The sequence below is a fragment of the Chionomys nivalis genome, chromosome 6 (genome assembly GCF_950005125.1).
Source record: "Chionomys nivalis chromosome 6, mChiNiv1.1, whole genome shotgun sequence".
In the NCBI taxonomy this organism is placed as follows: domain Eukaryota; kingdom Metazoa; phylum Chordata; class Mammalia; order Rodentia; family Cricetidae; genus Chionomys; species Chionomys nivalis.
In genome coordinates, this window is record NC_080091.1 from 71978954 (window position 1) to 71994459 (window position 15506).

Below are 15506 nucleotides of genomic sequence, written 5' to 3' on the forward strand. Positions count from 1 at the left end.
TTGCATCCTATTTGGATGAGATTTCCTAACTGTTGTACTGAAATTTAAGGCATAAAAAAGATGTTACACCCTTCTCTACATATACCCCATTGTATTTTCAACATCTTTTCCAAACTCCCAGAGACCGATACTTCTGGATTTCATTTAGACTCAGCCAAATAGTTAAAATTATAAAAGACTTGAAAATTGGAAACCAAGAGAAGGAAGGTTTGTTCTGCTTTTCTTATTCATTCTCTTGTTCATTCTTGCAAAGCATGCTGGGTAAAATTGCTTGTTACCTGTCATAATAAGAACAGAGGTTCTATGATGCTAACTCCAAAAGAACTTGAAAGACAATACAATGACATATATTTTGTTCATTTTGATTTTGACTAAAATATAAAGCTTTCTTATACATATAGACATATGAGGGTCTCCTAGTAATAATATTCAGTTCTAACAGGAGTATTAGTTGCTACCCAATTATAAAAGGACACTATCTGTGGGGTCATGTGCCTGCACTTCTTTGAAATACTCCTAGCTTGATCTTTCCATAGAATGTCAATGGTTACATGTAATCCCCATCCTGCAAAGGCAGCTTCTCCTGCTCAAAATTGAATGGATATTTTTTTCTTCACCTCTGAACATTTTTTGGGGGAAAATAATTCTTAAATGTTTTTTTTAAATTATAGTTTCTCACGGAAAAGATAATTAGGAGTTAAGTACTTAAATCAATTTTAAGTCACATATTAATGCAGTGTTAGAAGACTAAACTATGGATAGCCTATGACACTGAAAGGCAATTATATAATTGGTTCCTTAAAATACCAATTACATAGAATTGGTTTAATTCAAAGGCTAACAATTCATATTCTATAGTTTAATCCAGGGTCAGCCACATATTAGCTGTGTGATCTTTAAACAATTATCACACTAACCTGCTTTAATTTCCTAAATTTTATTATATTGTCTATTTAGATTTTTGCTGTAAAAAAATAAATGGATTCATGTATTTTAAGAGTTATAGGCTGGAATGATGGCTCAGCAGTTGCAGATTCTGCTCTCATAGAATGATGTGGGATTTCCCTCTGTGTGCTATGAATATGTTTTATTACCATGGTTAGTAAAGAAACTGCTTTGACCTATAACAGGGCAGAATATAGCCAGTCTTGAAGAGATATATAAAGAATAGACAGAGAGATGCCATGTAGCTGCCAAAGGAGAATAATGCCAGAAGCTTAGCAGTAGTCCACAGCCTCGTGGTGATACACAGATGAATAGAAATGGATTAATTTAAGATGTAAGAGTTAGTGGATTTTGATTTTAGCCATTCTGACAGGTATAAGATGACATCTCAAAGTTGTTTTGATTTGCATTTTCCTCATAGCTAAGGAAGTTGAATATGTCCTTAAGAATCTTTTGACTATTTGAAATTCTTCTATTGAGAATTCTCTGTTTAGTTCAGTACCCCATTTTTTTTAAATTGGGTTATTTGAATTTTAATGTCTAATTTATTGAGTTCTTTATATATTTTGGAGGTCCATCCTTTGTCTGATGTGGGGTTGGTGAAGATCTTCTCCCATTCAGCAGGTTGCTTTTTTGTCTTATTGACTGTGTTTACAGAAGCTTCTCAGTTTCAGGAGGTCCCATTTATTCATTGTTGCTCTTATTGTCTGTGCTACAGGGGTTATATGTAGGAAGCGGTATCCTGTGCCCATGCATTGAAGGATAATTCCTACTTTCTCCTCTATCAGATTCAGTGTGGTTGGATTTATATCGATGATAGCTTATGCTAAAGAGGAGGTGGAGTAAGGGGAATACTCATCCATTGCTGGTGGAAATGCAAACTTGTGCAACCACTTTGGAAATCAGTATGGCAGTTTCTCAGAAAATTGCTAGTCAACCTATCTCAGGATCCAGCAATGCCACTCTTGGGAATATACCCAAAAGATGCTCATTCATACTATAAAAGCATTTGTTCAACTATGTTCATAGCAGCATTATCTGTAATAGCAACAACCTGGAAACAACTTAGATGTCTCTCAACTGAAGAATGGATAAAGAAAGTGTGGCACATCTACACATAAGAGTACTACTCAACAGTAAAAAAAAAAAAGAAATGATATCATGAATTTTGCTTGCAAATCGATGGAATTAGAAAACACTATCCTGAGTGAGATAACCCAGACCCAAAAATATGAATATGATATGTACTCACTCATTAGTGGATGCTAGCCATAAACAAAGGACATTGAGCCTATAGTTCATAACCCTGGAGAAGCCAAGTAATAAGGTGAACCCAAAATTATATATATATATATATATATATATACCTGGAGATTGGAAAAAGACAAGATCGCCTGAAAAAAAAAATTGGGAGCATGTGAGTGGGAGGTAGAAGAAAGCAGAGAAAGGGAAGAGGGAAGAAAGGGAAGCTTGGGGAGAGCTTGAGGTAATGGGATAGTCGAGACGGAGGAAGAACAGATATGAGAGCAAAGAAAGAGATATCTTGATTGAGGGAGCCATTTTGGGGTTAGCAAAAAATCTGGCTCTAGTAGAGGAGAGGGTGCCTGAACTGGCCTTCCCCTGTGGTCAGACTGATGATTATCTTAAATATCACCATAGAATCTTCATACAACAACAGATGGAAATAGAGACAGAAGCACACATTGGAGCACTGGACTGAGTCCCAAGTTCCAGTTGAAGAGCAGAAGAGGGAGAATATGAACAAGGAAGTCAAGACCATGAGGGGTTCCCTACTGAGACAATGTGCCTAAGCTAGTGGGAGCTCACAAACTCCAACTAGATGGGGAATAAATGAGCATGGGATCAAAGTAGTCCCTCTGAATGTGGTTGACAGTTGGGATGGACTGAGGGGCCAATGACAATGTCACTTGGATTGTCTCTACTGTACATACTAGCTTTTTGTTTTTGCGAGACAGGGTTTCACTGTGTTACAGTCTTGGTTGTCCTGGAACTAGCTCCATAGACAAAGCTGGCCTCAAACTCTCAGAGATTGCATGCCTCTGCCTCCCAAGTTCTGGGTTTAAAGATGTGCGCCACTACAACCTGGCAGACAGCTATTTAATCATTGTTTTCTCTTAGTGTCTTTATTTTTTCTTTATAATTTTAGAATGGATTTTTTAATATTTAAATATACATAATCCCATCATTTTCTTTCTCCTTCTCATTCCAGTCCCTCTAATGTGCTTGAATTCCATCTCAAATACATGGCCTCATTTTCTCTAATTATTATATATATGGAGCCCCGTAAGATTTCCTCCATACATGTTGGTATGTCAAGTGGTTTTGCCATTGTCACATTTTGTTTAAGCAGTCATATTGTTGAGATTTCCTGGATGCAGTTATCCTGCCTTATAGAGGAGACAAAACTTTGCAGCAGTCTTCCCAGGCATACGGTCCTTCCATTCTTTCCTCCCCATCATCCACCATGTTCCCTGAGCTCCTGGTATAGAACGATTTTATAGATATATCACTTGAAGATGGACATATCATAATTAGTCCTCTATTTTTTGACTAGTTGTGGCTTTCTGTAATAGTCTCCATCTGTGAAAAAATAAAAGTTTCTTTTGGCGAGACTGTGAGTTACACTTACCTATGGGTATATGGATCATATTTAGAATAGAATTAGAAAGCATATTCTTAGAAAAAAAAAAACTGGCTTAAGTAGGTTCTCTTCTAAGATCCATACCAAACTAAAGCAATGTTGTGTTCACTTCTCACAGTTTTTACTTCTGGTTTTGCCTGACAGCAGTCCAGCTTAACAGAAGTCATGAAGATGAACACCGCAGACACAGCAAGTGTTCCTGTTCCACTTTGTTCCACAGCATAACATTCCGTTCCCTTATACCTTGTATTCTAATTCTAGTGCTGTTCTCTTTCAGTTTTCAGCCAGGTTCCTGCCGTTGCTACCTGTTGATTGCAATTTATGTGCAACATTTCTTGCCAAATAACTTGTTTGACATTAAACTTCTACAGATTTCTAGCCCTGGATGCCATAGAGTAGGAAAGTATTTTATTATTATCCTCTAGAGCCTCACATATTATCTGTGATCACATATTGTCTGAGACCCAAGGACACCGCATATTCCTGAAGGGTTTATGTTGACATGAGTCACTGTGGACAGTACATTCTTGTGTAAACAACACCTTTGAAAACTCAAGTGCACAAATGCGTGCATACTCAAGCACATACAAGGAAATATATTAAATACATGCTGTCTTATTGTCATATACATATAATTTGTACTTTATGTTTCCATTGTATGTGCAAAATAAATGAACAATTAATTATGTCATCCTTACGAAATTGATTTGTGTCAAGTAGAATATATATCTGAGTGTTGATGTCAGTTCTTATTTTCCTCTTAATCTTTTCAACGTTCACTTTTGGAATTTTACAAAATAAAAAATTTGTTTTTAGTATTCTACTCAATATTTCTAAGTATGTGGATTTTTTTAAGCCTCCTCAGTGGACATTGTCTCTCAATGTAAAGGGGTGACCCAGAGCCACATGCGTCCATTTACTTGAGACAATTCGATACATTGGTAGAAACTGCTTGTATTATGTCAGTTTACTCAAATTTTTGAACTGAGGTACTTAAGCAGTGATCTTGTTATTTGATTTCAAAGTAAAGACCGCGGTTTAACTCAAATCTATGTTGAGTTTAAGAATTTCCATTAAATCCATGAGGTATCTTTTATTTTTCTCTGACCTTTTATGCATTTCAATTTGTTTGAGCTTACTCTTTCTTTCATTCAAGATGTCCTAGGTAGAACAGTGAAAATCAGTAAACAACACAGGATTTAAAGTGAAGCTGTAGTATCTGTTCAAGTTACTGGACAGGATAATAAGGCGTTATAACAGGAGTACAGTGCTTGGTATGAAGCACATTCTACAAATGAAAGTTTAAAATTTAGAATTTTTTGCTAGTTTCATTTAGTGACCTTTATCCACACTCACAAAAAAACAAAACAAAGCAAAACAAACAAACAAACAAAAAGCCATCTGAGGCTATGGTTGCAGATAGACAGGTTTAAGTAGAAAGAATAATGAATTTTGAGTTTTGATAATTTGCTTTATTTCTCTATTTGTGTGGCATTTCAGATATGTAAGTAAATGTAGTGCTATGACCTGGGTGTTACATTTTCCAAAGGGCTCTAACATTTAAGGGTTGGCCTCACATTGTGGTGCAAATGAGAATGGTTTATATGCAGGGCACTTACCTCATCAAAGGGTTAATCTGCTAGTGAGTTCTGAATAGGGTCTAAGAACACAGGGCTTAGGGAGAGGGAACAGGTCACCCAACCTGAAAGGTGCATCTTATCTCCAGTTTCTGCTTTTCTGATTTCCTGCTTCTGGACAGTTCCTGAAGCAAGCAACCTTCCTCTGTCACAACCTCTGCCAAGCTTCTGCTTTACCAAAGGCCTCAAAGCAAGGGAACCAGTTGACTCACAGATTAAAGATTCAGCGCCTTAAGTGAAAATAATCTTTCCTCTTTAAACCCTAGTTCCCATTTTTTTTTTATAGTGACAAATAGCTGTCAAGAAAGGTAAATAGGAAGGCAGTTCAAATCTTAGTTTTCAGTGCTTGCAATTCAGGTGTTACAGGGGTCAAAGCATGAAAACCACCTCTTGCTGGTGTCCAGTCTTAGCTATGTAAGGAGGTAAAAGTATCTTTACTGCATTTTGAGACTTTGTCTTAACAATCCAACAACAACAACAACAAAAAACTAATAAAACAATCTTTCTCCCCAAATAAACAAAAAGCTAATAAACATTGATAACTAATGTGCATATTTTATTATTACTTATCTAAAAGATATATTAAAAGAAATTTATTCATAAAATAAATATATATTTAAAGCTATTAATGAATGTGGTGCTCCACAGGCAACATGCTCAGTTAATATTCAAAACATGGTCAATTATTGATGGATAAAAGAAAATTGAAAAAAAAAAGCAGCTCCTTTCTTATACTAATAGTGTTTCATGGAACTTCTTATGTTCTCAATAGATATAGCATCTGGCTACTGGTTTGTCTGGATTTCTCTGTGACTCTGAAAATATCCTAAAGGAGAAGGGTTTGCCGACACAAATTCTTTTCAAATCAGCACGGCATCTTCTTGATGGTGTGATTATTATTATGAAAGTCTCATTCTTTATATCAGGATTTTCTTTGTTGTTTCAGCGGAAAGCTGTTACCAACCTTCTAACCCCTTTGAAGCCCTTGAAGCCTTGGCTTTTCCTTTTTGAGTATTTCAGAACAAAAGTGACATGAGCGCTTCTATTTATAGAACACTAATAGTTAAATGATTTAAGCAAAATCTGGATAGCAATTGATGTAACAGAAATGAATTAATGTCAGTCAAATCTTTCATTTTCTGATGGCTGTAATTTTACAAAATGTGAATTTGATATAGTTATTTCACATTTCATTATTTACATTGATTATATTCATTCTAGGAAACATCAGCAAAAAATATGTCAATGTGACTATTTTAAAATAGCCAGGTGGTGGTGGCGCACGCCTTTAATCCCAGCACTCGGGAGGCAGAGGCAGGTGGATCTCTGTGAGTTCGAGACCAGCCTGGTCTACAAGAGCTAGTTCCAGGACAGGAACCAAAAAAAGCTAGGGAGAAACCCTGTCTCGAAAATCCAAAAAAAAAAAAAAAAAAAATTTGAAAAAAAAGGGTGAGGATGACAATTACCACTTCAACTTCTTCATATTGATTATGACTTTATTAAACACAAAGAGTGAGAAAGAAGTTTCAATGCCTTTATTAAAATAATGGAATTACTGAAAAACGAATTTGTGATTATGGTTTGATAGTGCAGCTGAACAACTGCATTTTGTTAAAACTTAAACCACTCATTTAATTTTGTGAGTCACCTTGTTGTACAAACTACTGACTAATGTAAAAATCTAAACTTAGCAAGCCAAAATCTTCAAAATAGAGTAATATTAGAAAGAACAATTAGCTATGTGTCATTAAGAGAAGGCACATAATACAATATGTAAAGTGGAATTACTCAGGACTCTTTTTTTGCTTTTTTTTTTTTGAAAAAAAAATCTGGGGTACTTGGTGCTTCTTTAAAACTCTGGTGGTTTTGACAACCAGTGTTAAAAAATCCTTGGACCTCCCACAGGGCAGGGAAACCTGCTTGCTCTTTGGGCTGAGGAGGGAGGAAGACTTGATTGGGGGAGGGGGGAGAATAGGAGGTGGTGGAGGGGAAGAGACAGAAATCTTTAATAATTAAATTAATTAATTAATTAAAAAAAATAAACTATGCTGCATGAAAAAAAATTCTCTAGGGAACTTATTATGTTAATAATGATTGTTTCCTCTGTGTACCTTTTTTATACTTATGATCATCTTATTTAAATGTTTTCAGCAATAATACATTAATCGGGAGAGTAAATGGTTTAAGTAAGTCTGAAATTTTAAATGAGATCCAAAAAGAAGCTGACAGGTTTATGAGTTTACATATAGAATGATGAACTTGAATCTTTCTAAAGAAATAAAAGTCATATTTATTTTATTTTTTATTTATTTATTTTTTTGAGTTTCAAGACAAGGTTACGCCATAGCATTTTGGTTCCTGTCCTGGAACTAGCTCTTCTAGACCAGGCTGGCCTCTCACTCACAGAGATCCGCCTGCCTCTGCCTCCCGAGTGCTGGGATTAAAGGTGTGTGCCACCACCGCCTGGCTATATTTATTTTATTTTTGTAATTATATGTAAACATGATAGTTAATTATAGAAAATAACCAATTCTCTGGGTGAACTTATACTTTTCATAGTATCAATTTTTTGACAATTTAAAGATATCTAAATTAGCAATTCATGATTTTCCCTCAATGGTAAGGATAGATTTATACCTTTTTCATACTATATAAATTTTTATTTTAAAAAGATTAAGAAACAAGAGACATTTAAAAATCATTATAAAATTTTATATCTCAATATAAAAAGATACATTTATAATAAATTTATTTTGTTTACTCATATACTAACTGGATTATAAAAAATACAAGTTTCAGATGAATATATTTAAACCAATTTTAATGGATACAAAATAAAAATTTAGCTTGATTTGTTTATAATTGATTATGAGTTTTTAGTATAATTAACACAATGACACATTCAATAATTATCAAATGTTTTATAATATGTGTAAAAAGCAGTGACTTTTTCCAATAACAACTAGGGAACAAATCACAAATATTGATTAGTACGTGAATGTTTTCTTGAAGTAGGAAATCTACTATTGAAGTATATCACCCAGAAAATTTTAAAGTACATGCAATGACTACACATGCTTATTGTTGGAGTTTCATTATTTTTTCCTGTGTGTATGTATATATGATTTTACGTTTGATTTCAATTTAGGATGATATCAAGAATGATAGAGATCATTTTTGGTGATTATTCATTTTTTCAAAAGGAGGAATAACATCATTTATAAATATTTTTTTCTTCTGGCCAAAAGGAATGCATGGTGGAATTTTAAACATATCTTGATAAACATTTAATTAAACAAAAATGAATCTCAGGGACAACTACGACAAAATGAATAAAATTTCCATGTAAGAGTTCTCTTTAAGGATGATGGCATAAAGTTCCTACTTCTCACTGTAGCTTAAATTTGTGTTTGCTCAGGAAAAACTACCAACCAAAACAGTATCATCTAAAGTCAACCCCAGAAAGGCACAGACACTAGATACCAATATGAAACCAACAGAGACAAACTTAATCTGTGGTGATGGTGGCTAAGTAGTTGAGAGTCTCTACCTCTTTATATACAGACATGCTAGACTTAGAGCAAAGTACAAGTCCTGCCTTGCCGACGACGGTAAGAAGAGAATCTGGAAACAGGCATGTAAGATCGCTTCTGCAGTAACTCCTTCATAGTCATCTAATTATGCCAGCTCACATTCTGCAGCCTGTTGTAAAAAAGGAAATCCACACAGGCATGAAAGCTGAAAATATAATGCTAAGTGACGAGTTCCTACTCCGCAGTCATAGCAATAACATTCATTTGGTATCTAGACTTTTTCTCTACACATAATGAATTACCGCAAAAGTTTTGATAAATCGATACAAAATCCATTAAGTCATATGTATTTGGGTTGCACAAACTAACAATATAGAAAATAAGAAAAAATACTGCTAAAATAAAAAAACACAAAGAAATAAACAGAGTAGGGCTTTCTGACTAGAATTTTTTTTTAAATATCTGTTGAGTAAGTATGGAAAATTTAAGAAATTCTAAAGAATAAGTTTGTAAACAATGTTAGTGAATGAGCAACATCACAAATATGGATACTGAGTTGATGTGCAATATATTTCCCTTGATTTTGTCATGTTGAAACATAGGTAGAAACTTTCTAATGGAATGAATTATCTCAAAAGTTAGGAGTATAAATGCAAACCAAGAAAAAAAACATATTCTTTGTTAAGTTTCTCTAACAATATATGTTAGATTGATGTTTTGTTACATAAAACTGAAACATCGCAGAGCTTCTCATGACATAGTTATTGCAGTTTTGTAATTATTGAATGGGATAATACTTCATGGGAGTGTGTGTGAGAGTTTGTGTGTGAGGATGTGAGAGTGTATGTGATTGTGTGTGTGTGTGTGAATTTAGAACATGTTTAGCATTTATCTAACTTTCTATTAGAATGTATTAAAAATCATTCACCTAAAAAGTTGTGAAATTTATCAATCACTAAAAATCATTTGTTATTAGTGATCCTTCAGATATTTAACTTTTAATATGAAAGAGAACATAATAATTATTACATTCTAAGATTTATAGCATATTACTAGAAATTTGATTTTTAATAAGATATTTTAGAAACTTCCATTGGAAAACTTGGAGTTCGGATATTTTTCCATCTTACAAAATCAGATAGAACTAGAAAAAAATCATCCCAAATGAGGTAACTCAGACCTAGAAATACAAACATGATATATACTCATTCATAAATGGATATTAGATGTAATGTAAAGGAAACCATGCTACAATTCAATGACCCAGAGGGGATAGGTAACAAGGAGGGCCTGGGAGGGAGTAAGGGGCAGGATGCATAAATCTCCTGAGAAAGGGATACAAGGAATTTCCTAAATTAATTGCTAGTTTGTTAGGAGCTAAATGTGGTGCTACATATATAAAAAATAAATGTTTCAGATTTTATAAAGTCATCGGAATTTTTCCAAATATGCTCTCATATGTATCCAGAACATCACACAGCCCCACTGCCAATACATACAACATGCCACAGACTCAGAGAGCTACACACAATGTAACCTTGCTAAGTATTATCTTCTGACAATATTTAATGATATTATAAATTAAATTTAAAATATTTTTCTTTGAAATGGACCTATGAAAGATGCTCTCTGTGTAACCAAGTAAATAGAATATTTCAATTAATGATGATGGATTATATAGTGTCTAATTATGTGCTCAGATTTAAGAGTTTTTAGATTGTAAAGATACACTATTACCATTCTATTTTTTTCTGCCCAAAGACCTCTTATTGGAACTTTATAACTTTTAATATTTAGTTATCATACATATAATGATAGATTCATAACATTTAAATATTTCTCTGTACACATAAGTACATATACTTTTCTCTTCCTCTTTCTTTGTCTCTCTCTCTCCCCATTTATGTGTGTAAATTGTTCACTTTCTTAAGAGCTAAAATGGAGAAATCTTTCACTTATGTCCATTAGTAGCATCCTCAGTTTTCCCTGTGATATGTATTTCTCACTTTGCTTTTTAGATTTGCTGATAATATGAGCTGTTGAAACCTGAAAAAAATTAATAATCTCAGTATAAATGCTATTAGTAATTTTAATAAGTAATTACTTTCATTTTAAAACATAAATTCAATAAATAAATATCTCATTAGAGATATATTTTGTAATTTGTCTTGTCCAAATGATTGTAAGTGACTTTTGTACAGTGTTCATGGCTCTAAACATACATATGCTAAAAGTGACTTTGCCCCTTCTAATACTCTATAATATTCTTTAAACTTTAAATTTCAGGTGGGGTGGTATCTATGTATAAATTAGTATCTAGACCCCATACCTATTGTATTGTTCTTAGCTATTGCAAATAGATCTGTTCTGCTTGTGTGAGACAATAACATTACACCAGATCGTGTTATGAAATGTTTCAATAAAATACAGTTTACTGACTTTAAACAAGTGAAATCTTTAGGGCATTAAAAGGAAATGAAAAAAGAATTAATGAGACCTAAAATCAATGAAAATAAACAGTATTTTGGGTAAGCAACCATTCCTCTCAAGATTCACTTGAAATTTTGAATCATTTCAAAAGAAAGTAAATCTAATAATTGTTTCAAGACTATGTAGCTGCATCGGGATGTTGAAAATGTAATCACACATATCACACATGTAGTATCAGTTACAACACAGATGATTCTGTTTCAAAGATTTGTGACAGGGGGTCTGAAATCTACACAAGCACACAGGACAAGTCCTTCGTAACTGCTGGGGCTTCATGACTGGGCAGAGCAGGACAAGGTGCTTCCTCATCCTCTCAAGTAATGATGACAGGCCTTCCCAAAGTACAATGGAAATAATCCACATAGATTTGGTGTTTTCCCATAATATCTATACTATAGAGATTCCATGGTCTATAATATCAGAATTCATTTCTTTCAACCAAAAATGCAAAGTCACATAAGTACTTATGAAATAAGGAGAAAAAAAACCTCTCTCCATATAAACATTATAATATATCTCTATCTAAATAAAACTTATTAGTCAAAGAAAATGTTTACTTTTGGTTAATTTTAACAAAATGTGAACTATTTAAGGGAATGTTTTAGAAATATTGTCCAAAATTTCATGTATCAAAACTTGTGGGAATACATCCCTGAAAATATCTTGAAATATTCGGATTGCCATCTAAAAATCAATGGGTGTTGTATGTTTACCTTATTCCCATATTTTTTATTAAAGAAAGTAGGAGAAAAAGAATAGTCCACATTTTAGCATAGTAGGTATATAGTTGATAAATTCTCAGTATAATTTAATTTAAAGGTTCATAGAAACCTTTAGCTATTTATAAGGAAAAGAATCCAATCATCACTAGAGTCTGTGGAGAAATATAAGTGATGTTTATACTAGACTTAGGGAGTGTTACAATGGTAAAGTAAAAATAAGAGACATCTGGAGAAACTGTTGTATAATGTGCTTATGGCTCTCTATAAAAGTACATTCTGCACACACCACAACCGTCTATGTCTTTATACAACTTTACAGCATTATTAACCTGCCATTTGATGAGTCAAATGAACAAATATTAATATATGCTAAATATCTTCTGAAAGGTGCTCTTACAGTGAATAACATATCAGCATCTGATTAGACTCAAATATGATTTTCATGACTGAAATGAAAAAAAAATCTAGTTCTGTTATTTCAAAGGATGCCAATAATGATTAGTTTTCTATTCCATCTGCAATTAAAAAAATAGCAATGTTCTGCCACCAACATAATCACAGCAGAAGGATCTTTTCTGATTACCTGTGGAAAATTATTTAGATCTATTTTTACATATGTACATATTTATGATAATATAGAACTTATAATCAGAGAGTAAAGGGACATGGCAGGAGTTTCAACTCTTCATTTTTATTTTTTAATTATGTGGGGTGGGGTATGTGCACATATATCTGAGGGTGCCCATGGCGTCTTGCATAGAGTATCAGACCTCCTGAGCTAGAGTCACAGGCACTTGTGAGCCACTGTGTGGGTGCTGGGAACTGAAGTCAAATTTCTGCAAGGGAAGTCTTTACTCTTAACCTCCGGGCTCTCGACAGCCACCCGAAACTGTTTTTAACGTACTGGTAGCACACACTACAAAAAGAATCTTGCCACTCTTCTTCAAATAACACATTCTGTCACACACAGCTACAACCATCCCTATGTTTTCCAGAAGAGATGTTTCAGCATATAGGTATTTAAGAAAAGAGGGTATCTTTTATTTCATTGGATGGATGATAGTCACATTTTAAAATTATATAGATGATAGAGAAGATGTAACTGGAAGGGAATTAACAAAATACATTTATTGGCTCATGTAATAATTTTATTAAGGTTAATGAATTACTTTGCGTGAGGAAGTTTTAATCGTCAAGGCTGTCTTTGTAGTGAGTCTTGTTACTAAGATGCAGTTGTAGCCCTAGTATTAATACAATCATGCAAACCACGTAACAGAACTGCACTAGAAAAGAAAATCGAAAATTTGAAAGAAGCAAAAGAACAGCAGATTTTTTTGAGTTTGCTTATTTCCAGAAGATGCCCCTTTTATTGATTTTGTGAACAGACCTGTTTTGCACTATACTCAAATACTGTACAAAATTGCAAGGAGTGCCACTATTTGACTACTTAGGTTTCTACAAAAACATCATCATGAAGTTGCGCTTAATTTTCAAAGTCAACTAATAACTGCTAATGTACATATCAGTCAAAGGTAATTTGGTTTTGACAGAAACACATTTAAATTTAGCATATTCCAGGGACACAAATAATATCTTTAAATACTAAAGGAAAAAATGAATTTTACCCATTAACAATCAGTAGTTATATAAAATTGAAAATCATGTTTTTATTTTCTAATTTAGCTATGTGGTGTGTGTGTGTGTGAGTGTGTGTATGTGTGTGTGTGTGTCTGTGTGTGTGTGGTGTGACATAATCCATAATCTGTTGATGATGTTTTAAAGTTGTGTTTAAAAATGGTCAACTCTTACCAAAACCTCTTCTGGTATACAAAGCTGCTGTAAATTCGAGTCAATGAAATTTAAAGTTGCAATTTACAAAAGCAGATTTATATTAATTCTTATCCGAAAAAGCTGCTTTCCAGACAGAAAAATGTGCCAACGAACTGCCCTTTCCTTTATGATTAGTGGCTTCTGAGTCCCAGTGAGAAGAAGCCTTAAGGCAGAATTTGCAGTAAACAGGAAAGCAGAGAATCATATAAGTGCGCTCTGGACCTGGGACACCTATGAATTCTCATCGCTTGGAGTTTTTGGCACAACTTTCTAATCTGAGATGAATGAACTTTGTTCCATCGCAGCCAAGATGGCTGCTTTCTCCCACTCTCCAGCACCAGAAAAATTCAGCTGACAACACATACCTGGAAAGACTAAGTCCATATCTTCTTTTTTATAATGTTAGGTAGTTTCCTGTGATTGTAGTGAGCTTTAGGTTTCAGTTACTATGTTCAAATAAACTCTGAAGATAAAAATGTAACGGCCGTGACATTCCATTAATTATTAAATTTCAGCATAATCAACATCCTGTCATTGTGACTCATAGTTACGTGAATTTGTCATGCTTGTAATATGCACATGACTATAGATATTCTACATAGTAATGAAAAGCTGCTTTCACATCTCTAGCTTTCTCCCTATGTGTGGCAAGCTTCCATTACACAGCAGGGGTTCTGAATACTCCTAAAGGGACCAGATCAGAGGTGCAGATGTTCAGATAGTCAGAAAAACTCATATTTGGGTGACAATGTTAATCTCTGATCATCAATAGGTAACAATAGATTTTTTTTCTATGTAATATCTATTTCAAAGGTTTCACAAAGGGTGACACTGGATCTCAACTTTTATCATAATTAGAACATTAGAAAATAAATCACATAACCTGAAATCCCCTTTAAACTAGATCCCAAGGTAAATCGCTTTTAAAAGGCAACAGTTCTTTTGGCACGGGATGTTTTCTGCCTGTATTTCCATGAGTTAGCAAATGCAGGTTCCCTTAGGAGGTCTACTGATAAGCTCTACCACTATATACATACTGTACATATTGGGACATAAATTAGCAGTTATTAGTCAGACTGTACATAGCAAAATAAATCAAGTGTAATGTTGCTATAGCCCAAAAGTAACCAATGTTTAGACTCATGGACTGACCCCTAATACAGGCTCCCTGTTTAAGTAGGTGGCCCAATAAACTAAGTTAAATGTACCAAACAGAACTGGGAAAACTATTCTAGACATTCTGTCAATTTTGCTGACACTGTTGAAGGTTTTCTTGGCTTCAGCCGGCTTGTTTTCTGGCTTCTTGTTGGGTTCTGGCGTCGTTGCACTTTTAGAGATGGTGGAGAGAACAGGATCTTTGGAAAGATTTGGGGCATAGTTGGCAACGGCCACCGCATAGGCATTGTTCTGTATCATGACGGAACCTTTCTCTTTTTTCTATTGGAAAATACAAAAAGTAATAAAGTGTGGGTTTAATATGCTTCTTAATAATTTCCCAACTGCAGTTTAAATTCTAGAAAAAAAGAAAAGTTACTCAAATATGCATCCTTACTTGCAGATAAAAGAAATTAGGGAAAGTAAGTAAAACAAAGTCCTAAAAAACATTGAGAGAGAAATCTCATAGAATACAATGCAGACACCATTTTCTCGGAGAACAAATTTTTGATGTTTACATGGAAAATGAGTG

General features: G+C 33.9%; 1 protein-coding gene across 5 annotated transcripts in view; it reads right to left on the minus strand.

Moving 5' to 3' along the window:
• Nucleotides 1-11226: 11226 nt before the first annotated feature.
• The window catches only part of Gabra2 (gamma-aminobutyric acid type A receptor subunit alpha2), a 128772-nt gene continuing 124492 nt past the window's right edge, over nucleotides 11227-15506 (minus strand). For 4 of the 5 annotated variants that reach the window (XM_057771925.1, XM_057771924.1, XM_057771927.1 and 1 more), the window contains exon 10: nucleotides 11228-15256. In XM_057771925.1, the coding sequence (XP_057627908.1) occupies nucleotides 14960-15256 (297 nt within the window). In that variant the 3' untranslated portion in view covers nucleotides 11228-14959. Of the gene's footprint in view, nucleotides 15257-15506 lie in introns of all 5 variants that reach the window. The other variant, XM_057771928.1, reaches the window with a different exon arrangement.